Here is a 26,008-nt window from a genome sequence, read left to right as displayed (position 1 = left end):
GGAAGGCCTGCTTTTACCATTCCCACGAAAACACAAAAGGAAATGATGAGCCTCTTCATAATAAATTGTCATAAATGTGTTTTCTGGAAGGAAGGCTGAAGGTGTAAGTCCCTAGAGCAGCATGGTGACTTTCCTGAGAGGAATGCTTTGTCTCTTCTATGTAAAGATGATCACTGCTGACCTCTTAATGGCTGCTGCTGCTCTACCTATGTGCTCCCTTTCTGAATATAGATTGAGTTCTAAAGGATGAGCTCAGCTCAGAGCTGAAAGGGAGGGAACTCATTAAAAATGGCCTTTCTAGAGGCTTAAAGGTTGAGTTTCAGGGGATGAGTTTAGTTCATTTTGCTTTAGTAGTTAGGTGCCAACTATCTTCTCAAGTGTTGAGAAATGTAGCAATTTGCAATCTATTTCTTATAGACAAACATCAGCTGGGAGACTAAGTTATCTTAAATACTAACGATTAAAAAAACAAACAGCATTGTCTGTAGTTGCTGGAGATATTTGCTTGGATTAGTGTTTGTTTTGTTTTTAAATTAATATTAATTTCCCTCTTTTTTAAGTCAATGAAATCCATTGTGCTAATACTTTTCAAGGAAGAAGGAGTGCCTATTAGAATCCAGTAGGGAGGAATAAAGTAGGAGCTAGGCATTCTGGCATTCTCTAGCAAATGAAAAGGTTGTACTGTTGATGAATTCTTTTATTCTGTATTTGGGATCAACCCAGCTGATTGTTCTGGATCATCAGGCTGAGTTACCCTGTGTCCTGTAGGGAGGTGGGGGCTTGGGGAGCTGGGGTGGTGTGTCTACCTGGAGGCTTCCCAGTGGCACTCACGGGTACTCTGACCCCCTTTTTCTTAGTTGTTCCGTCATATCTCCATCCATCAGTAAGTACTTTTAGCTCTTCTTCCAAAACATGTCCAGTATATGACCCCTTCTCACTCTCCCTCTGCCGCCTCACTAGTTGAAGCCCCTGGCTCAATTGTAGAGCCTTTCCCCTGTTTGGGCTGCTTCTATCCTTGCCTAGCCATAGCCCGTTCTCCACACAGCACCACGGCACTCTTTAAAATCTAAATCAGATCATCTTACTCCCTCGCCTGAAAACCTTCAAAGGTTACCTATTTCAATAAGAGTAAAATTTAAATGGCTTAGCCTGGCACTGCCCGTCTGCATCAACCTTCTCTTTCTGTCTTCATCCTGGATCACGATCCTCTATTTCACCAGGCTCCAGCCAGGTTGGCCATCTTTCTGTTTTTCATTCGTGATTCAACTTGGTCCACATCAGGGTCTTTGTGCTTGTTCTTCCCTTTAATTAGAGGGTCTTCAGTAAATAGCAACCCTTTTCCCTGCTGTGTTTCCCAAATTTGTCATTGAAATGTCATTGAACTTGTCATTGAAATTGTGAAAGGAATGGCAGATAGAGGCCAGGCGTGGTGGACATGGCATTAGATCTTAGGCAAGGTGGCTAGCTCAGGAATTCTCAGAGTCTTAATATACATATGAATTACCTAGGGATCAAGTTCAATGCAAATCCTGATCCAGTAGTCAGGAGTGGAGCTGAGAATTTGCATTCCTAACAAGCTCCCAGGTAATGCTGACGCTGTTCCTCTCAAGGCCACACTTTGAATATTAAGGGGCTGACTGGTATTGAACCCCCCAAATTTTAGGCCAACTAATGTATGCTTATAAAATACGCAGTGCCAGGCTCCTCTTAACACCTGGGAGTGGGGAAAAGCAGGCCGCCCTCACTAACACCCTGGATGGCTGGTCTCTTAACTAATCGATCTCAAGTGAGACTTTTCTTCTCAAGTGGGTCAGAGGGATCCCACCTGACCATCCAATCTTGATTAGTTATCCCACTGCCCATCCCTTTCAGCTCCATTATCCCACGTTATTATTTTTTCCAGCTCTCACGATGATCTGAAAATCTTATTTTGTTTATTGTTTTTCTCCTGATTAGAGAAGGAAGCTTAGCTTGTCTTATTCACTGCTGTATCCCCATAGTTATGAAAGGCAGTGCTCACTATATATAGTTCCTGAATAAAATAATATGGAGTAGTTAATCTAAGACAGATTGTCCAGAAGTTCCACGATGGTGGAGCCATTTCTTTCCTGTTAATCGTTGTGTCTCTAACACCTAATGTAGGACATGGCACATGGAAGATGTTGAGTAAGTGAATGAGAAATCAAATTAGAAATAGGGAAAGCATATTTTAGAGTAACTAGTGGATCAAATCAACTAGCAGGTGTTACTTTACCTAGGGGTAGGATCATCTCCATACTTTCCCAGCCTTTGTTTTAATATTAAGAATTGTGCCTGAGTAGTTGGTAACAGGCCGTTTTGGGGGCATGGAGGGGGCATTCAGAGTCCATTATCAAGAGGCTGCTGAAAACTGTACCACTTGATTGGAGGCCATTGTCCACTGACACTTCTGAGCAGAGACACAAACATTCCTGAGAAAGAGTGAGCCATCTATTTCCACCTCTCATTTTTCTTTCAATGATACCAGAACCACAAAGTTCGGTTGCTGAGTTGCCTTTTCAAGTCATAGTGGATAATGGCCTTAACTTTTTTCCATCTCTGTGAGAATTGGGCTATTCACCTGTCCTCTGACCAAATGGCTATTGCAGATTTTCTCATTTCAACATTCTTGACAGAGGTTTCTTTTTTTTTTTTTTTCCTTTTCCATTTCATCATCATCTGAGGCTAGGAAAAATGGCTCAAATATTCTTTGACTAGCTCTTACTCTGTCAGTAGAGGTTTTGAGGATTCCACTTCTATAACTTGGCTGTAACTGGATTAAACAGAGAAGAAGAGGGAAAGAAGGATTGAACTAAAGTTTGTTGAGTGTGTCTTGTAGTCTAGGTGCTTTGGAAGAATAGCTATGTGGAAAGCTTGGCCTTGAATGTTGGCTTTGTTCTTTGTTTCCAAAACGGGATTGGCTTTTATGTAGGTCCCGATTTGTATCTTTCTGACTGGTAATTTGAGGTCTAATGCCTACATGTAAGCTACTGCTTTAGGGCGTTCTACTGTATTGGTTTGCTTTGCTTTAACAGAGTAGGCTCTTACAGGATACATTAAGTAACTGTTAAATTCTAGAGATAGGGACTTTGAAAAGTGCAGGGACTGAGTCCATTATTCAGCTGATGTTTACTGGCTGTCCACCATTTGCTAAGCACTGTGCTGGCTGCTCTGCACATGGGAATGTCAAATGGAATCTTATTTCTTTCTAGGAACAGTCTGTTCTCTCTAATCTCTGCCTCCTTCCTTCCCTTCGTCCCTCTCTTAGACACACACATACACATTCACTCTTGCCATTAGGAAAAGCAGCAACTGCCCTGCCTGGTGACAGCCTGGCATCCCCTCGGCTGTGGCCTACATGCTAGTAGAGAAAAGGTCATCACGTAAAAGTGGAAACGGGGCTCCGCCCTGCCGTCTTTCTCTTGGACTTGCCCATAGCTGTGAGGTGTGCACGATCATTCTCTTACTCAGTATGTGGCCTGCCTGATTCTTGCCAGTTATCATTTTCAACCTTGGACAGGGAGAGGAAGTCAGATCAGACCAGACCTGGGGCCCTGGGGTCCCATTGATATTAATGAGATTGATATTAAGGAGTACTTGGAGAGGAAGACCCATTTGGTTTTTGACTTGAACTAATTTATGTACCGTTGACTGAGAGAATTCAGAGACTACTGGGAACTGCCCAGCTATTCACAAAGCTGTTTTTGCCTCTCTATGTGGCTTCTGGGTCTGCTTGGGGAGGGGGGGTTAACAGATAACCCTAATCTCACACAGTGTTCCCTGCCTGCAAGATCATGACCTAGTACGTGAGGTGGAAAATTGAATGCATAATTATAGTATGAGTGAGGGGTACTGTATTAGGAGTGTGTCCGAGGTATGTTAAACAAGGCAGAATGGTAGGACAGGCCCTCTGCGTGTGTTTCCCTCATTCTTTTGCAACAGATTGCATCTTTGGTAGTCTTGATAATGGAAGGAAGTTACCCCTCAATATAAGCTATAGTTATCTGTGCACTGTCTTGTTTGTAAACTTATAAACTGCAGTTTCCTCATTAGAGTGTACCATGTTACAGTTTAATTTGCGTCTTACTGTGATCTGAAACCTTTGGGAGTCATCATCCTGAAACATCCATACTTAACTTCTCTGGACATAGGTGCCCTGGCCTGTCCCCAGCAGCGTAGCATGCCCAGAAAAGTAAACCAACACAGGAAGACTCCAACATTTTAGCAGTAGGCTTAGGCAGTTGAAGGAGAGTTTGAAAACCAAGCAGATTTGTCTTAACAGTGTTTGTAGGATGGCTTTGTAAAGAAGATGCGTTAAGTGCTGGTAGGAGAGAGGTGCCTGTGCCTTCTCTCTTGCCCTGGAGCTGGCAGGTTAAACAGCCTCCCAGAGAGATGTGTGTTTTTCACTCTCTCAGTGAGTTAATGGAGAAAGTGAGATTGATATTAAGGAGTACTTGGAGAGCAAGAGACCCCTTGTGGAGCAGTGTTTGAGGATCAGAACTTTGTAAGGTGCATTGTCCTCTAAAGCCAGAGAAAGTGCATCAGCAACTTGAGTGGAAACATCAATAAAGAAATAATAAAACCTTGTTAAGCGGAAGACTTCTGGGAAAGTGCATTTAACAAAATTGAAGACAAGAAGGGTAATCTTAGCAGCAACCTGAGAAAATGTCATCGGAGAATTTAGCTGTAACCGGGAGTGCTCTACAGCACATGTACACTTCACTCCTTCTCGGTGACAGTGACACATCTTTTGTAATCCTTTCTCTGTGCACCCTCAAAATGGGGTTAATGTTTTCTTTGTGCTGAATTTCATAGAAATAAGTGCCCCTAGAGAAATCTTAATTATCTCTTTCTTTCTTTTTTTCTCATGTTAATTCCCTCTACGCTTGAAAATTAATACCACTGTGGATTTACAGAATTTGCTAATTAGTAAGAAGCTTGACATTTATTAATACAAAACTATGAATAAACCTACTAATTTAAAAATTATGTCACCATCAGAATGTTCCCATGGAAGCTGGAAGCCCCAAGAAAAATGTAGTCTTTAGATATTTATTAACAAGGTGATTAGTTAGAGGATTACCATAGGACATGTTATTTCAGTGCTAGAAGTTTATTATTCATGTTCCTAACTGGAAGAGTTGAGATTCTGGGAGATTACATGTGCTACCACATCTTTAGCTTGAAACGGATGGAACCATCTCAAGGCTACCATGAAAGCTTTCCCTGGATCACTAGACTAAAGGCTAAAAATGAAAAGTAGGTTTTGCATGTCATGCAGCAACTGGGGTTGATTGGTAATGACAATCTGGAAGGCTCTGCTGAGAAGCTCCTGCTGGATAACACGTTATGCCTGGTCAGTGATGTGAGCCATGTATAGGAGCAGGAAGCCACAGCATGAGTGCTAGGTGTGGGCCCTTCCTGATATAGACCAAACCAGGCAGTGAGCTTCCCAAGCAACTTTTGTTCTTTTCATTGGGTGTCAAAGCTCTTGGGAGTCTGGGTTTAGCAGCTGAAATGTTCTTCCTGGATGATGTGGCAGGAAGAGTAAATAATGCCATGCTAGAACGCTAAAAAGCACCCTGAGCAAAACTCTGACCTGAGCCATGCAGAGGCCTCCTGTGGCCATATGTGTACAGGGAAGCCAGTCAGGGAGATCGCAAGAGGCTGAGTGGCTCAGTTTGTTTCCTGAAAAGAGAAAGGAACTGGGGCAGGGCTTAGAGGGCACCCCTCTCTTGTCAGCAGTGGTTCCGCAAGTGGCTTCTGACAGTCTGTACCCTGGCACACAAAGGCAAGGACTGTAAAGATAGGAGTTTGGTTGTGCCAGTCAAGCTCTGTCCCAGGAGGGCTCTTGAAGTCGGGATCATCTAAACAAAATCCCTTGAAACTGGGGTAAAACTTTTCAAGAGAATTTTTTTTTTTTAAGTCTATTTGTTGCCTTTTTCAAAAAGCCATGGGCTTTGCTCACATTTGTCATCAAACCAAGGTTCAGATGTGTAGGTTACTAATCACTGGCATTTGAAACGTTACTTTGAAAGCAAGAGCCTTTAAGGCTACGGAGCTCTAGAGATGCTGCTCGGGGAGAACGCTCATCATCATTTTCCGAGACTGGAAATCCACTCAACAGTACATATGCACTTCATTAGTGACTGCTTGTCTGCCTTTTAAGTACCGTGTTGTACTGCTCAGCCCAGTTGGCAGTGAAAGGTGCCATAGATCACCCTTAGCAACGGCACAGGCTGGAAGGAGAGTTGCCCCTTCCTCTCCATGTTTCTCTCATGTCGTGGGCGAACCAAGTGAGCAGGTGTGGCAGAGCCATGGAGAGAGTCAAGGAGAGCTTGACTATGCCCTTGGCCTGTTCCTTTGGCCCTCAGAGAAATGGCGTGGCCACCCTGTGGGCTCTGAGTAATCTCCTTCCACCTATGGAAAACCAGACTGACTCATGGTTTTCCATGACTGACTGTAGGCAGCAGCAATTGTACGCTTGAAAATTAATTCCTTTCCTGCCAACACGTTCTTTTGTGCGTTCTTGATTTCACCTCCTCTTCTCACCCACCTGGATGTAGACATTTGCAATGATCATTTACATTAAAGGAAGGTACAAGTGATGTCACGGGGGCAGAAGATCTCTCCTAGCATTGCTGGAGGTAGACAGCAGGCCCATGTCAGATGCCCCGGTACAGATCTTACGTCTGCGTTTTACTTGCTGTGTGGGCTTGGGCAAGTGACTTCCACTCTCAGTGCTTTCCTCTTCTGTAAAATCAGGATGATGAAAATACCTCCTTACAAGGCTGTTAAGAAGAATAAGTGAGATATTTACATGAAGCATTTAGCTTAGTGCCTGGTTTATACCAAGAGCTGCAGGACTATTAGCTCATTACTAGTATGATTAACAAATGCAAATTTTTATTAAGTTAACTGCACAAGTTTTCTAACTGTCTCTACATGGTGGGTGGCCGTGCGAGGTGAGGTGTTCTTGCTGGCTTCACATGTATAGAAATGCTGACCCCGAGTACTCTTTTCAGAAGCGGCACCTCTGAGCTTTATAAAGCTGTGGAAAGAACATTCTTATCCCTGTGCCATAGTCACATCTAGACAGTGTTCAGCATGGTGATCGTTGTGGATGAGGGAGCAGCTACATTGGACACAGGTAGAGTGTCACACCTGGGTTAGGCCACTGCTTCTCACCTCTGATGCTGGTCTCCATCACCTTTCCTCAAACCCCACCGTAAGCCCTCATCTTGCCCTGCCCTTCTCCGAGTAGTGCTTGGGTAGCCAGTTTGTTCTACTGAGACAAGCTTTGAGGTCTTAGCTGATCATATGATATGAAATGATCAAGTCATTTCACTTCTATGGGTTTTGTTTCCTAAATATCTACTGTATAGGCTGTTGGGGTTTAAATGAGCTAATGCAGGTCAAGGGCTAACATAGGCCCTGGCACACAGGAGGATTCAATCCATGCTCATTTGTTGTCATTGGTGCAAGTCTCCTGCTGCTGTTGAAGGCTAGGAAGTCCAGGAAGGAATGGATTTCAGGTCAGTCCTGTCTTCCTCCATTGACTACAAAGACCTCCCTGTCATGTTTCAGGGGGGACCAGCTCATTCTTCAAACTGTATCTTTCTGTCTCCTATGGATCTGGGCCTGTCCTTAGGTGCTCAGAAAACTGTATAGATGTCAATTAATATTCAGCACCTCTCGTGTTTGAGGCAACATGCTGGACACTGTGGGAGATGTCAAGGAAGGTTTGTATAGGACAGATCACCCAGATGATTGCTTTTTTCCTTTTTTTTTTTTTTTTTTTTTTTGTGGTACGTGGGCCTCTCACTGTTGTGGCCTCTCCTGTTGCGGAGCACAGGCTCCGGACGCAGAGGCTCAGCGGCCATGGCTCACGGGCCCAGCCACTCCGTGGCATGTGGGATCCTCCCGGACCGGGGCACGAATCCGTGTCCCCTGCATCGGCAGGCGGACTCTCAACCACTGCTCCACCAGGGAAGCCCTCACCCAGATGATTGTAAGAGCCTCATTTTTCTTTTGAAGTCATGCGGAGATCAAGAGAAGTAAGAAAATGACCAATTAGTCTTCCCTTTTGAGAACTCTCAGCTCCAGTGAGCTCTTATACAAGTGAGGAGGAGGACAAGGAAGAATGAAACAGTACAGCCTTATTATAAGGGAGGCAATAGCCAGTATGTAAATGAGTACACCACGCAGGAAAGCTGCTTTGAGTCAGTGTGAATCATAAGACCAAAGTGAATGCACAATAGCCCCCCTGCGAACTCCAGCTCTCCTGAAGAAGCTTGCCTATAGAAAGAAACATCCCGCCTGGCCTGAACAATGGAGCCACGTGATGGGATTCAGGTGTGGATCTCAGTCTGCATGCTCGTTAGTGCTGGATGATGCTCCCCTGTAGGCAGTTGGAGCCTCATTACTGTTTGTAGGAGTAAGCTAATAATTAAGAGTTCTGAGATTCCAAATGGTGACAAATAGAATGAAGCAGTAATGAGATGGATGGGAATGGAGATCCCCTGATGAGTGCCGATCATGGTGAGGGACGAGGACATGAAAAAAGACACCATTGCCACTCCTAGAGATACTGAGAAATACCTGTTGGTCTGTGGCACAGGGAAATGGGAAGGCATTTATCAGGCACTAAAAAGTGAAGCTACCCTGGATGGAACCTTGGATAAGGCTGTGCTGCAAAATCCGTTCTGGAGGGAAGATGGGTTAAGACTTGGACTGACTTCAAATTCATGTTTTATATTTTGTGGTAGTGAAATATGCAGAAGTGGGAGTGGGGAGGAGCCCTGCTTCAAGATCCTGTGAGAATTTCTCTTGATTATCTGCTGCTGCAACAGGTCTGACGATGTTGGTTCTAATGAGAACCTAATATCGAGACTATAGTTTGACTTTTTGTGATTTCATTTAACCAACATCTTCTGAGGACTGGGAGAAGCCAGTTGGATGGGTGGTCTGGAGTGGCCTTGAGTTCAAGACCTTGAACTTAGATCTTACCATTAAATGAGCTTCCCATATGCTGGTGAACAGGATTGAAGGAAGATCCTTCATACAGTTCTGAACTTGTACCTTCACTGGATCATACAACCTGAGGTAGACTGTTAATAGGTTTTATCCTTCATGTAATTATCTTCTGAATAGCACAATTAGAAATTGCAGAATATGGTAGCACACTTAAAATAGAAGTACGTCCATCTATAAATTGCTAGTGACACGTAGCTATAATCGACACTGTAAGTAGCCTTACCATTCCATTTTTAGTGAAAACCTATGAGTGGCATCGCTTCACCACAAAAAATCAGGAATTCCACATTAGTTAAAAAAAATTGTTTTAAAAAGTAAAGAACCCTGGATGTCTCTTAACCTCTGAGAGGCCTGTGCCCTGATGAAGGGATGCTAACATGTGGTTCCAGCTTCTGGAAGATTGCGGTTGATAGGTTTACCATACCAGCCATTGGCACCGGTTCTGAGTTGATGTCCTCACATGTCTATCCATGGAGATGAACTCTTAAAAATCTTCTATGGCTATGTAAAAACTACAGTATTAATGGGAATGCAGTAGGAAATGATTACTCCAGAAAGATACATGACATTAAGGTGATTTTTCAATCTGTAATTCTTTTTCTTAAGTATTGTTTTAATATCATAACCTGTAAGTTCCCTTCTGCCATTGCTGTTCCTATGAAGATACAGTTTGGGTTACTTCTCCTGTTAAGATGAATCTCAGCTTGCATCAGACTGAGAAGTCATGCCATACTTTGTCCTTCAGTTGAGAAATCTTCCTTTTTATTCAGGCTTCTCTCTTTGCCACTCGAGCTGGCTATCTACAAGCACAGGCTGTTGATTTTCTAAATGGCTCTAGACCTCGATGCTGGTGTTAAAGACCTTCACCATCTGTATTTGCTTTGACAGGATACATTTTTTAAATGACATAAGTAATTTTAAATTTGATACATTTTTGTACGCATGGTACTGTGTTTAATACTCAAGGTCAAGTTGAATGTAAAACACATAGAAGTCACTCATTCATTCCCTATATCTTTCTCTACTTGATGAAAGGAACTTTAGGAGCAATTTTTTTTTTTTTTTTTTTAAAGGTGGGCTCTTTTTGAAGAGCATCCCTCCAGTGGATCAGTGGGAGAAGGGGGCTGGCAATTCACATTACACAAGGGTATTTGAAAAAATTCCCTTCAAATAGCTTCTCCAGTGCCTAGTCATAGTAGAAAGTAAAAGTATGCAGAAAAGGTAGTAGAATTGATTCTAAACCCATTTTCTCAGAGGAAAATCATTCTTAATTTTTAAATTTCCTATATGTAAATGTATACACAGAAATGATTTTAAAATAGTTTAATATGTATGCTCACTATTCTTTGAAAATAAATGACATATTTATGTAGCATGAATATAAAGCTCTATTATATCTATATAAATACAAGGTTATATATAATTATATAAATACAAGATTATACATGTTATAATTATATAAATATAAGGTTATGTATTTCATAAATACAAGGTTTTGTCTTCCTTATTTGTATTTCATTCTCTCATTGGATGAATTACCTACAAAGCCGATGTCATTATTGAGGGGTGGGTGGTGGCAAGAATGTAATAGGTCCAAAGAGCTCTGGGGCACTTCAGGGAGTAGGTGTAAATACTTGTCTGGAAATTGGCAATGAATGGGCAGGAATAAGGGGCTCTTGGCCCTCACTGCACATTAGAATTACCATGGGAACTCTGAAAAACAACAAAACTAAAAAAGACCCTGATGCCCAGGTCTCAGCCAGACCAATTAAAATGAAATATATGGGAGTGGGCTGTTGGTGAGTATGTTGAGAAATTGGAGCCTTAATTCATTGATGGTGGTCATGTAAAATGATGGAGTCACTAAAGAAAACAGTTTAGGCATTCCTTAAAAGTTAAAGAGTTTCCATAGGACCCAGCGATGCTACTCCTGAGTATATCCCCAAGAGAACTGAAAACATAGATCCACATAAAAGCTTGTGCCTGAATGTTCATAGGAGCACTGTTCATAATAGCCAAAATGTAGAAACAACCCAAATGTCCATAAACTGATGAATAGATTAAAAAAATGTAGAATATACTTAAAATGGGATATTATTCAGTCTTTAAAAGGAATCAGCTACTGAAAAATGCTACATGGATGAGCCCTGAAAACATTATGCTAAGTGAACCAGACACAAAAGGGTACATACTATATGATTCTTTCTATATGAAATGTTTAGAATAGACAAATCCATAGAGACAAAATAGATTAATGTTTTCCAGGGGCCGCAGGGAGGGGTAAACGTGGATCAACTACCTGGAGTTTCTTTTGGGGGTAATGAAAATATTCAGAAATTAGATAGTAGTGATACTTGCACGACTTTGTGAATGTACTGAAAACCACTGGATTATACGCTTTAAAATGGTAAACTTTATGGTATAGGAATTGTATCTGAAGTTTAAAAAAATCTTAGGAAAGGAAACTTGAGCACGAGGACCTTTTGTAAGCTCCTGAGATGATTTTAATGTACAATAATAAATACCTTTTTTTTTTAAATTGAAATTTGAAAACTGAACACACTGTAGCTTAAATCTTCTTCATCATGAGCTTCTCATCGCTCACTGACTGCAGCACCAATCAAGGCCCTGCATGATCTGGTCCCTGCCTACCTTTCAAACCCATCTCCTCACTTCTTTGTCTTGCTTTTTATTCTCAGACTCCACCATCCCACTGTTCCTTCCATTCCTCTAAGACCTTAAGCTCCTTCTTGTGTTGGCATTTGCTGTTTCCTCCACCGGGAACCTTCTGTCCGCAGATACTCAGATATAGTGGGCTCTTCCTCATTCAAATCCCAGATCAAATGTTAGGTTCCCTTTCCATTGACATTAAACCAGCCACTTGCACCTTGTTCAGGTCACTACCTGTTTTTGCTCCCTGATTATTTCCTTCACAATCAGAAATGTTTTTGCTTGCTGACTGGTTTGTGGTCTCCACCACTTACCGTTCCTTCTTACCCTGCCCCTAGAATGCTCCGTGAGTGTAGGGGCTGGTACTTTCACCCCTAGAATAGTACCTAGAATATTACAAGTACATAATATTTGTTGAATGAATAAATAAGTGATCAGAGTTTAAGGAGCAACCATTTGAAGGAAAGATTATTTCAGTGTAATCAATCCCTGAAAATCTTTGTTGGAGAAGGGGAAGGAACCAGTGAGAGTAAGATTAGAGATGCTACATAAGCACATGTTGGAAAACAAAGTGATGGGAGGGGAGCAGAGTAGTTGATGAAGTGAGATCTTGAAGAAGTAGTTTGCATTTTCAAATACCTGTGTGTTTCCTGTTTATAAATAGTTGAGCTTCAGTATTTTTTTTTTTGACTTGTTAAAAATTGAAAAATTTTCTTCAGTGACACCATGGGTTGATGACTTAATACACTTTACTAAAATTTGGGTTTTTTTCTTTGTATAAAAATGTTACAGGTACACTTTTGTTTGCTTGAATTCTGAGACACTTTAAGCTGTCTTCTCCTTTTGTTCTTGTTATCTTCCTGTGGGGTATTCTTAGGCTGTCTTTTGTGGAATTTTCATGTGTGCCTGTAAGCTTAGAATGTTTTATAAATTATCTAAACCTGAATATATGTCTCCAGCTATCCATTTATGTACGTTGATTGTTTTCCAAGTCATCAATAAAATTTGTTTGAGAGCCTGGCCAGCTGAAAGCGTCAGTTAGATGACAAGTAATTTTTCCTGTTGTTAGTCTTGGGATCCATTAGCCAGCAGCTTTCAAATGTATTTACTTTTTTGGTTAACATTTGGTTGTCCTGTTTTTAAATGAAGTGAATTGAAATAGAAACATATTTACTCATCAGTAGAAGTGTCTAGAGTTACTTGCAGTATGGCTTCTTCTGACCCCCAAAAAGGATTGGTCATGCTTTCTAGGGTTGGCTTAGAGTTCTGCTATTTGCTGAGTCATGTCAGGATATAAAAATGACAGATTATTTTTAAAGTAAGTCCTATCACTCCCAGCCATAATGGAATAACATGTTTATTTTTCAAGGGAAAAAAAATATATACAAGTTTTTCATTCTTTAAACCAGAAGAACATTATCTCCTTTTCATCATGTCTGGCTCCTTGGTTGCCTAGGAGATGTCAGTTTTCATGATTGCTAAAGCCGATTGCTTTAGCTAGGATAGTTAGAAGAAGTCATTTCTCACTATATCATATTCCTAAATAATAACAAATTTTTGTTAGTGATTTGGAGAATCAGAATGCCCAGTGCTGACAAAATTATGGGGAAATGGCCCTTCTCCCTGTACTACTACCAAATGTAAATTTGTGGAAGCATTTCCTGAGAGATATTCGGCAGTACATATCAATAGGCTTGAAGAGTCAGTATCCTTTGAACACAGTGATTCTCAAGTCTAGGAATTGATACATGAGAAGTAAAGAGTTGCATAAATGTCGATGTATGAAGGACCTTCCTCATAGGATTTTTAGGAGGATTATGAAGAAATTGCTTAGAATGAGGTAAGTAGGGAGTAACTGTTAGCTGTTACATCTATTTAATCAGATATTGCTCTGTCTCTAGAATAGAGAGGTTGACAATCATCTAATGGTAGTGTAGTGCCAAAATGTGTTTTTTTAAAAAATTTTGCTTAACTAAAAATTATATGCCATTTATATGAAAAGCACTATTCCAAGCAACTTGCCATTAACTTGCTTACTAGTTGACAAATCACAACTGTTTACTGAATAAAATTGGCCTTTACTTTTTGCCAGGGTAAAATACTAACAACAATAGGATGACTGGCATTTATCGTATACTTATTAAATGCTTTACGTGTGTCCTTGGGAAGTGTTATTGTTATCTCCATCTCACAGACTGACCCTTGAGCTGTATTCTTTATTATTTTTTTAAATTAATTTTTATTGGAGTATAGTTGCTTTACAATGTTGTGTTAGTTTCTGCTATACAGCAAAGTGAATCAGTCATACGTATACATATATCTCCTCTTTTTTGTATTTCCTTCCCATTTAGGTCACACAGAGCACCGAGTACAGTTCCCTGTACTTTGAGCTGTGTTCTTAACCTCATCACCCTAGAGGTTCTGCTAGAGAGTTGGGCTAAGGATGGAGAATTCTATTCAAAAATCTGTTGTTTTAGAAAGCTCCCAAGATAATTTCAATAAACCTAGCTTTGGAACTAGTGCTTGGGGGAAGTATTTATCAAACTTTAATGTGCATATAACACAACTGGGAAGCTTGTTAAAATACAGATTGATGCAGTAGATTTGGGGTGGAGCCTGGGAATATGCATTTCTAACAACTCTCAGGTAAAGCAGAGGTGGTTGACAAGCAGACCACACTTCGAGTAGCCAGCCTGCTATGTGGCTTGTGAAAATATTCAGACTTTTCACTTGTCGCGAAGAAATCCTTCACTGTAGGGAAAGGTAATCATGGGATAGTGGTCTGTGGTCTGGTGGTTAGGATTTCACATCCTCAAGAGCATGGCCTGTTTTGCTGCAGTCCTGAGTTTCTCAAACTTGAGTTGTTGGGTTTTGAAGATTAACATTCGCAAAAAGGAGTTTATATTTTGCGTTTCCATTTAGTGAAATAATATGAAAATAACAAACAGGCATCTATTTTGGATCACCAGTTGACTGTCGTAGAGTATTGCCATGTGGTTTTGGCACCAAGGAATCCCCTAAAGTGACAATTAACTTTAATTCATCATTTCTGAAGGTGGGGTTCCTGAAGTCCTAAATTCCCAAGTTTGAGAAATTCTTAAATAGTCTCCTGTATAAATAGTATCCTCTAAAGGAGACCTTCTAAGGATCAGAGTGACTTTGAGTAAGCCATTTGACTTGCTAGACTTACTCAACATCTCTAAAATGAGAGGACTAGGTCTAAGTCATCTTTTTGGTCCTTTTCTGCTCAAAAATTCTAGGGTTGACTTTCCTTTTTCTTATTTTTTTGGTTTGTTTTTAATGAAGTACAGTTGATTTACAGTGTTGTGCAGTCTCTGCGTACAGCAAAGTGACTCAGTTATACACATATATTCTTTTTTTTACTATTCTTTTCCATTATGGTTTATCACAGGATATTGAATATAGTTCACTGTGCTATACACTAGGACCTTGTTGTTTATCCATTCTATATATAATAGTTTACATCTGCTAATCCCAAACTCCCAATCCATCTCTCCCTCAACCCCCTCCCCCTTGGTTCTCTATGTCTGTGAGACTGTTTCTGTTTTGTAGATAGGTTCATTTGTGCCATATTTTAGATTCCACATATAAGTGATATCATATGGTATTTGTCTTTCTCTTTCTGACTTACTTCACTTAGTATGATCATCTCTAGTTGCATCCTAGGGTTGACTTTTCTTTTTTGAGACAACGTTAGGAGAGTATGGCACTTATCTTAGTTGGACATTAACATAACATTTGCCGGCATATCAGGAAGAAACCTGATCTACTCAGAAGTGAGCCTTTGTTATCTACTGTTGTTACTGGGGGAAATTCCACATTCTGGGACATTTTCTTTTGTGGCTGTTGAACCTTTTTCCACTGCAAGTTAGGTTGCCTATCTAGCCCTATCAAAAAATGGCCAATCAAATTCACCAACTCACAAAATTAAGTGTGAATAGTAGAGACCTTTTCATTACTTATAGAAGGTAGAGAGATCAAGAGAAGGTACAGGTAACTTTGTAGCTGAAAAGATGGGAAATGGAGACTCATTAAATACCTGGAAGTCACATATTTTTAGTTCAAAACAAGTTGTTACTAAGGAGTACAAATTTAAAAATTAATTGGCTAAAAACATGACTTTTGTTTTCATTAATATACTCTGTCATTGTCTATATAGAGACTCATGCAGGCCTCAGTCACTGTTTCTGGAATGAGCCTAGTCCCTTCTATGTCTGTCTTAGCTAAGGCCCACTAATAAGACCAAGGCCCTAAACCTTAGACTGAGGTCCCAAACTCGGTACTTTGTTCTCTGGATGCCAGAAGCCATCATCTTCACCTTTATTAAGAAACAGATCCCAGGAGATGATTTTCCCCTGAGAATCCCACAGAATATTGGTACATCCAGCCTTCTTGTTCGGTTAAAAAAAAAATCAGCAATTTTACTTTAGCTTAAAATAAAATTGCTTTCTGCAGTTTTCATGTGAGAGGAAACTATTTAATATTTATCTCAGCCTTGCAGACAGTTTCCGATCCTGGAGTTGCAGGAATCTTCCCATCACACAATATTGGCCCTTATACTTCTCTCTACCTTTGTTCCGTTTATAGTTCCTGGAGTATTTTTTTCTCCACTGAAATTAAAACTTGAGGAAGCATGTCTGCTAGCAGCACAAGTGGGCAGAATTTTACCACAATTGAAGAGGCAGAATTGGATTTGAGCAAGGAAATATTAAAATATTACCATTTGGGGCTGCCTGTGTCATGTGACAGACATAGTGAGATTTGCATCATATACTCTGTCAACCATTTTTTAAATTTTTATTTTATTGAAGTATAGGTAGTTTACAATGTTGTGTTAGTTTCAAGTATACAGCAAAATGATTCAGTTTTATATATATAGGGTTGGCTAAAAAGTTCATTTGGGTTTTTCATAACATCTTAGGGAAAAACCTGAATGAAGTTTTTGGCCAACCCAATATATACATATATATATATACACATATATATATACGTGTGTGTGTATATATATGTATATGTGTATGTATGTGTATATATATACACATGCACACACACACATATACAAAAATATATGTATATATTCTTTATCAGATTCTTTTCCATTATAGGTTATTACAAGATACTGAGTAAAGTTTCCTGTGCTATACAGTATCTGTCATCCATTAGTTTCAGGTGAGATATCTGAGGGTGAGAAGTTCGGTGAATTGCTGAGGATCAGGGATTGATAGAACCAAGACTCAAGTGCGTGTGCTTTGAATACTCGTTCCACCTCTTCATGCTTCCTCTCGACAAAGGGTAGTTTGTGAGTTGTGTAGGCATACCAAAAGGGAAGGAGCAGTGAAGAGGGCAGTTAACATGTCAAATTGTTGGCAGGCTGAACTCATGAGAAGAAATGCACTAGAAATAAATGAGCTCATTGGCAAGAGTAATGCCTGAGAAGGAGGGAAGTGAGAGACAGGGTAGCCTCGAGTAGAGTCATCATTAAGCGTAATATGTAACACTAGGAACCAGCATTGTGGATGGCTTATATTCATGCTGATATTCATCAGCAGTCAGATGGATTGAGGCTGTCTCCCAAAGGTGTCAGGAAGAAAAAAAATATGAGAAGACTGAAGAAAGACTTGAGAGGGAGAAGGAAGAGAAGGGTTAGATATGTCGGAGAGGGAAAAATTTCCCCCTCTACCCCTCTTGAATTCTGGTGGCCAGACTAATGACAAAATTGATAACGAGAGAGATTAACAGGAGAAAAAGAAACAAATTTTAGTTCATGTGCATGGTGGTCTAGGACCTAAGAAGTGGCCAGAGCAGGCAGCTTTTATACTTTTTAGACAAAGAAGCAATAAATTTGTGAGGAACTGAAAGGACAAAGAAACAAGTTGTGGATGTTCAATCAGTGAAGAATCTAAACAGAGTTTGGGCTCCGGGTAGTAAATTAAAGAAGTAACAAGGTTTGTTTATGCAGGCTTCTTGGCCTGAATTCCCTGTCTCTGGAGATGAGGGTGTTCTTCTACCTCTCGATGCCAGCAAAGCACCTTTCATAAGGGAGATTTATTTCCTGCTTTCACAGAGACAGAAAGGAGGGTTAGAGTGTCCCACTTGCATTGGCCATTTCTTAAGTAGCTTTAATACAAAATAATCCGTATGTCACTGAGGCACATTTTGGGGTGACCTTCCAGAACCCCAGCAGATAGAATCCCTGGAAGGCAGAGAAATAAACTGAGGTCAGGGAATATTTGAAAAAAATAATGACCAAGAATATAAAGAATCCCCTGAAAACTGAAGACCTTATATGGAAAAGGTTAATAGATGTCCAAACAGCAGGAATCAGGAAAGTTTTCTGTAATGGGTTGAATAATACCTCTGCTAAAAGGAACCTCAGAACTTAACCTTATTGGAAAATAAGATCTTTGCAGATATAATTAGTTAAGATGAAGTTATACTGGATTGGAGGGGGTCCTAAATCCAATGACTTGTGTCTTTGTAAGAAGAGGACACACAGAGAACACAGCAATGACAACTTTAGTTTCTAGGAATATTATAGGGTAGATAATTGGAAAATTGTCCACTAAAAAAAATTTTGAAATATACAAATATTCACTCAAAGGCATAGTTGAGCTTTGGAAAAAAGGTGCGGGATGGGAGGCAAAAACCAAAGAGGGAGCTAAAATTCATAAGGGGAAGTAGTCCAGAGCCCATTGCTGCCTGGTGTAAGGGGATGTCTGTGGACCTTTGAAAATAAGATAAATGAAAAATATCACTGGAGTGAGCAGTGGCCAAAAAACAAAACCAGCATATCAATAACTATTTGAAATTATAACACTATATTATTTTAAAAGATCAGAAATTGGACAAGGGGAAGGTGGAGGATGAGATCTGAGAGATCCAAGGTGGTAAGTAGATGCTAAGGACAGAGATAGGGATCTACTTTTAGATATTGACAGGGAAATTGAGCGTTAGTATGGATTGTAATAAGATAATAACCACTACTGAAACAAAACAGAATGTTTTATTTTTGTACAGTAGGAAAAAACTTGATCTACCTGGAAGGTAGGAAGGAGAAAAAAGTGGAACAAAAAGATGAAATAGTATGGAGGTTAAACTAATCAAGACAGATCGTCCAATGGATAGAAAGCTAAATGCTATAATGTTTATAAAAAATTTTTAAAAGGACACAGATTGAAGATAAGGGGATGGAAAAATTTACTGTTGTAAAATACAAAATGAAAAAGGAACAATAGATCAAGGGAATAAAATAAGCAGGGACTTATGCACGTGCCATAATATAGTAAGCAGTAATTTCTGGCATTTGACATTGATTAAGCAATTGCAGTTAGAAATCTAACGCAGTGTTTTCAGAAACTGATGAAACAATTAAGACAAAAAGTAAGCGGAGGAAGATTTGGATGACAAACAGTGAATTTGCTCTACCACGTATGTAGAACTGCTTAGTCAACAAATGCAGCATATATTTTGTAGGGCATGTGGATTAGGCCCATGCTTCAACTTTTAATGCACCAGGAAGGAAGCCTCAAATTCTAATAAATCAACACTGTCGAGGTTCTATTCTCTAACTATAGTGCTTTAAAATCACTCATTATTAATAGAAAGATAGCAAATGCATTCCGTACGTTGGAAATGAAAAGACACACTATGAAATAACCCTCAGGTTAAATAGGAAATGATAACAAGAATAGCACAGTTTTAAAGCTGAGTGATAATAAAAGCACAATAGTTCACAATTTGAGAGAGATAGCTAATGGAGTACTTTGATGGCAATATATAGCTTTTGTTACAGAAGAGAGAACTAGAAAGTCTGCAACTTCACAAGCTCAATGTTTGACTCGAGTAATTAGAAAAACTGCAACATGGTAAATCTTAAGAAATAAGGAAGGAAAAAAAAAGGGGGACACAAATATAAACACAGAAAATAAGGAACAAAATAGAGAAAATTAATAAAAAACAAAGAACCAAAAAATGGTCCTTTGAAAAATTTCATAGGCTAGATATAATAATCTGTTAAAAATATAGATAAATTTTTACCAGTACAGATGAACACAAGTGAAAAGGATATATGGCTAAAAAATTAATGCAAGAAAACACTTAACAACCATTAAATAAATTGTAATGATAATCAGAACTACACATCCCTGAAATATAAAAAGAGGCCCAGACGGTTTGACAAGCAAGTTCTATTTAATTCTCAAGGAACAGAAAATCCTGTTCGTAAAACTTCATATAGAGCAAAGAAAGAAGCCAAGCCATTAAGTTTAATTTTGAAAACAAAAAACAGGTAAAAAATATTGGCCAACTTGACTCATGACATTGAAAAACACAGAGAATTCAAATTTAGCAAGTTATTAAAAAATAGTACATTGTGACTAAGTTGAATTAATCATAAAAGTGAAAGGATGTTTCACTGTTTAAAAAAATCTTTCACTGTAATTTACCACATTAATGGCAAAGAATGAGAGATTGGGTGATCAATGATAAAGAAAAAGCATTTAATAAAGTTAAGTTTTGTTTTTCCAGATGAAATCAACTCTTTTGAGCAAACTTGAAATAGGGAATTTTTTAGCTTTTTAAAGGCTTTCTCCTAAAAACCTATTGCAGATGTCATTTTTAATGGAGAAAACAAAACTTGAAACTCATTCCTGTTAAGATTGGGAGCAAGACAAGAATGCCTGTGTTGCTTCTACTTACCAACGTATTACCAGATACCTGACCAATGCAGTAAGACAAATACAAGTAGAATAAGTGAAATGAAATATATAATTATTATTTCTAAGTAAAATCATTTATATAGAAAACCAAAGAGAATCAGCTGAAACTATTAACAGCAATAAAAGAGTTCATCTAGGTTGCCAGCTTATAAGAACAACATAAAAAAATCAATAGCTTTTGTCTGTATTGGGAGTAACCAATTATAAACTATGATGATGATAGGATACCATTTACAATACTGACATAAACTAAAAGCTATCTAGGAATAAATCTAAGAAAGAATTCATAAAACATATAAGGGAAATTTAAAACCCTATTACAAGAGTTTTATTTTAGTATTATAGAGCATAAATGTAGCATTTATAAATGGATTGGTTGAATATTGTGAAGATGTCATATTTAGCCCATTAAAATTTAAATTCAGTGCAATTCTAATCAATGCCTGAGCAAGAGTCTTTTTGAAGGGGTGTAGTTGAATCTAAAATTTATTTGAGAGAATAAATAAAGAAGCACCTTCTCTTTACAAAGCATGAACATTATACAGCAGGAGTTGGCAAACTACAGTCCACAAACCAAATCCAGGCTGCTGCCTCTTCTTACAAATAAAGTTTTATTGGGACACAGCCACATCCATTCCTTTATTTATTGTCTATGGTTGCTTTCATACTTCCATGATAGGGTTGAGTAGTTACAACAGACTGAATCTGACCCTTTAGAGAAAAAAAATTGTCTCCCCTTGTTCTCCAGCATCTAGCACAGAAACAGAATATAATAAAGTCCAGACTCACCCCTGTGTACATATGGGAACTCAGTGTTATCATTCACCCCTGTGTACATATGGGAACTCAGTGTTATCATTCCCAGCAATTGGTGCTAGGAAATTTGGCTCACAAAATGAGAAAAATGAAACCATTTCTGTACTTCATACCATAAACAAAGCTCCAAGTAGATTAAGTACCTAACTGTTAAGAATGAAAATATTTATAAAGCTGATAGATGAAAATTTAAGAATACATTTTTTTTTTTTTTTTGGCGGTACGTGGGCCTCTCACCGTCGTGGCCTCTCCCGTTGCGGAGCACAGGCTCCGGACGCACAGGCTCCAGACGTGCAGGCTCAGTGGCCATGGCTCACGGGCCCATCCGCTCCGCAGCATGTGGGATCTTCCCGGACCGGGGCACAAACCCGCATCCCCTGCATTGGCAGGTGGACTCTCAACCACTGCGCCACCAGGGAAGCCCAAGAATACATTTTTGTAACCTTATGGTAGAGAAGTGTTAGTTTCACAATATTCACAGAGAACAAACCATAAAAAAAATTGAATACATCAAGATGAATGCTTTTTGTCCAAAGGAGTGTACGATAGAAAAACTAACAGATGGTGAAAATACAACTGTCATGTTTAATAGACCAAGATCAATATTTAAATATATAAGGGACTCCAGAAAAATCCAAAAATAGGAGGGAAGAAACCAATACAAAAGAGGGCAAAGTACGAATTGGCGATTCATAGAAGGAGAAACATGCACATACACATATCACATTGGAGACAAGCTAATTAAAAATAAAAGATGCCTTTTGCCTATCAATAAACCTTGGAAATCAGATACTGCCAAGTGTTGGCAAAGATGTGGGAAAATAGAAATCTGCATATATTGCTTCAAGGATTGCAAAATGGTGCATATTTTTAAAAATCTAAGTATGTATCAATACCTAAGGTAAAACCCAATAATAGGACTCTAGCTTAGACACCCAGGGAAATACATGTAAGTATGGTCATTAGTGTTATTTGTGGTGAAAGACTGGAGAAAGCTAGTTCTTCAGTACTAAAAGAATGGACAAGAAAAATGACAGTGGAATGCAGTGAGAGAATAAGCAGTGAGAAAGAGTAAATTACATCTGTTTATAACAACATGAATGAGTCTGTAAAACAGTGTTAAGAGAAAAAGGCAGAATGAGTTTTAAAGCACGATACAACTTCTGTACAAATTTAAAAAGTACGTACAAGAGCCCTATATATGTTTGATGTATAAAATATTTATAAAACTGCCGTGAAGCTTATAAATACATTAATTATATTTAAAAAAATGAAGCCCTGTCGTGGGAGAGGAAGGAACGAGTTTGGGCATAGAGGAAGAAATGAAAATGATGATAAGAAGAAAAATGAAATCTAGAGGAGAGCCTTTCATGGACTCATAGTAGTAGCTCATCAGCTAGAGCCTATGCTTAAGTCAACTCTGTACAATTATCTGTTAGAGGAAACAAACTCCAGGGGCATATAATCCTTCCAGCACTGTTAGATCCAGGTGCTCAAACAGTGTCGTCAGGTATGGGTCTCTGTGTATCTTGGCTTTCCTAGCCTCCGTGTTGGCTCTAATATCAGACAGCCTCTTGTTGGTATATGCTCTAGCTCTTCCAGGTTCATGTCCTACCAGTTTGGCATCTTAGAAGAAAGAAAGCCCTTTCCCCATAGTATCAGCAGTAATCCTTCCATGGATATCCTTCCTTTGATTGGCTCGTTTTTTGTCCTGTGTCCACTCCTGAATCACTCATGTGACAAAAGACTACTGATGCCTGGGTCACTTTCCCATCCCTAGAACCAGGCAGTAGGAGTGGCCCAACATATGGAATATGGTGGGGTATTACCCACGGAAAAATTAGGGTGGTATGGCCAAAACTACAGAAAATGGATGCTGGGCAGGCAAAAAAAAAAAAACCCAAAAAAACCCCACACAAATAGCTTTAGGGCACTTGAATCAATGCTGTTTGTAGGATGATTGAAATGAATTGCATGTTTATTCTAGAAAAACTGGAGGGAATAAATAAAGGTTAAATTCAGATATCTAAAGCACTTTCACTTGTATGATACTTGTTTCATAGAACCCTCAAGGCATAAATCCATCACAAAAAGATGGACTTAGTATGGAGGGCAACCTATAACTGCTGGAGCTGATAATCTTGGAAGGAATGGATAGTGAATGTCCTGTCACCGAGTATGTTCAAGCCTGGGCTAACAAGCTACCAGGCAAAGATTCTGCAGGAAAGGATTGGGAGAATAGTTGGGTTTGATCAGTGGTTCTGAATCATCCAGGCAGATTAAAGCATAGATTTCTGGGCCCTTCTCCCAGAGTTTCTGGTTTGATAGGTTTGGAGTAGGACTCAAGAATTTGCCTTTCTGATTTCCCCAGGTGATGTTGATGCTACTGCTCCAGGGAACACACCTTGAAAACCACTGGGTTAGATGATTTTCAACGTCCTTACTGACCTTTCTTTTTTGTGAGATGGTTGTAATTGTTCTAGAAACCAGTATTTGTGTCACTGAGGCAAAACTTCCATACTATTCCTTTGTACCTGAAATGTGTTAAGTTCCGGCTATTTGAGTGCTTCTAAAGTAGATGAATTTTGCATAGCCCTCTATCTTTTGGGTCATTGAGAATATTAGCATCATTAAACAATTGCACATTTATTGGTATGCTTTATAAAATGGTTCTCCATTTTCTGATGTCATCCTTTTTGTAGTCTTATTTCTATTTTCCCATGAGGGGTTCGATTTTCATCAGTTTTGTAGTAGGATGGTTCCTGAATTAGAAAAATGAAGTGATTTCCCAAGGAAGGTGCGTTTTAGTCATTCAGAAAGTAACGTTGTCATGTATAGGCACTGACTGATGGAAAATCATTCCTTGGTACCCTAGATGCCAAGTGTCAAATCTTGCTTTTCCCCTGTCTTCTCCCCACTACCTCAACCCATGGCTTTCTCCAGAAAAGAGGATATGCAACATTTCACATACCTTGCTGCATAATACATCTGCATCAACCAGGAATTGTTTTCATTTTGAACTCTATTTTGTCCCTTCTTTTTCCTCAATTTTTTTCGCTTTAAGTTTTGAAATTTTACTGTAATTCTCTGGGAGTACCCCACATGCTTTTGTAATTATACACAAGGTCAAACAGTGTTTATACTTTTTCTAAATTGCTTTTGTATAAACAAAGATAAAACCATTTGAGAAAAGGGAGTCCCCACAGGTACCTATTTAAGAATGAGAAGGTTTATAGTCAATGCTTAACCATAAAAATTTTCAGCTTAGCGAAGATGATGAAACAGATGGTTAAAAATAGTACCTGACAGATTGGACCTAGTGGATTTGGGTTAAGGTGGCTCCCCGAAGTGCAGAGGGGTTTAAGAAGACACATACAAGTTTTTGCTTGAAAACTGTAAATCCAACCAGCATAGAGAGAGTGGAATATTTTAGGAGGACTTACCCAGAATGCATCTTAGTGGACATTAAATGGGGAACAGCTTTAATGATGTCTTCTTTACAACTAAGAATCTGTAGTAATGGACTTTGTTTTCTTTAAAGTGGTATATGCGCTGAGTTTCTCAACTGAATTTTATAAATGTCCATTTTCTACATCATCTTCTCTTCCAGAATTCAAACCGTGAGGAAATGTCATTCAGATTCGGCCAACATCTCATCAAGCCCTCTGTGGTGTTTCTCAAAACAGAACTGTCCTTCGCCCTGGTGAACAGGAAACCTGTGGTACCTGGACGTATCCTTTTTTTTAAAGAGAAAAATTAGAAAGCCTCTGATTCTAACAGACCAAGTAAATACAGGATTGACCTCGAGGATCTGTCCGAAAAGCTAAGCAGAGATCGTCCCCGCTCCCGCTTTGGAGGAACCAGGTAAGATGTTATTCACATTTATTCTGAATCCAGTTGGTGGCACCAGTAATATGCTTGATCACTGTTGCAGAACTTCGGAAAAGAGTTGCTTAGCAACCGTGGCTTTGGAGGTGATTTTTTGCTTGACCTTTTCACTATGGTAGCTGTGTAAATAAATAGGTGCTTCTAAAATGGACCCAATGAATATCCTGAGCACTTTGTTTTCAGTTATCAATTGGGAATTTTAATAGTAAGATAGAGATTGGGTGGCCCTCTTGTGATGTGGAAGTAAGGTTATGTGAAGATTATGTGAAGATTTGAGACTGACTTGGTTTGTTTACCTCTTGGAGATCATTCAAGCTATGAATTTTAATTAAATTCAAACACATAAGTATACTTACAAAATATTTTTTTCACGTTAGGGTCTGAGATGGCATTTTCTCTTGGAAAACATCCCAGCTTCTAGATTGTTGCCCAGTGTCATTGGTGGTAGTGTATTTTATTTCCATTGACCATCAGTTTCAGTAGAAGCTTCATTCTTTGCAGTGGGAGAAGCAGGATTTGGTGAAATGCTCTGGAGAGTTATTTTTATGTTACTGAAATTATCCCTCGTGACTGTATGCATATGACATTTGTATTGATTCCTCAGAATTTTTTTTTTCTCTTTCCCCCCTAATTTAATTTACTATGCAGGGGGCAACAAAGTATAAAATTTCATATTCGAAGATAATGATCATGTCCACATTGAGGCATGATTCTACTTTGAAATAGATTTCTCAGTTATTCTGAATCTACAAATGTGTCAAAATTTTTTCCAGTGTAAGTTATATTTTTTCCGATGGGATTTTTCAAAATGCTTGAAAACTTTATGAATAATCTTTCTTGGC

General features: G+C 39.1%; 1 protein-coding gene across 23 annotated transcripts in view; it reads left to right on the top strand.

Annotated features, from left to right (window-relative positions):
* FHIT (fragile histidine triad diadenosine triphosphatase) overlaps window positions 1–26,008 on the top strand; it is a 1,451,419-nt gene that overhangs the window by 651,416 nt on the left and 773,995 nt on the right. For all 23 annotated transcript variants that reach the window (XM_073811313.1, XM_073811318.1, XM_073811317.1 and 20 more), the window contains one exon: window positions 24,889–25,009. In XM_073811313.1, coding sequence (XP_073667414.1) covers window positions 24,889–25,009 — 121 coding nt within the window. The remainder of the gene's footprint in view (window positions 1–24,888; window positions 25,010–26,008) is intronic.

This window comes from Tursiops truncatus, chromosome 10, assembly GCF_011762595.2.
Source record: "Tursiops truncatus isolate mTurTru1 chromosome 10, mTurTru1.mat.Y, whole genome shotgun sequence".
Taxonomy (NCBI): Eukaryota; Metazoa; Chordata; class Mammalia; order Artiodactyla; family Delphinidae; genus Tursiops; species Tursiops truncatus.
This window is presented reverse-complemented; position numbering and strand designations above follow the sequence as displayed.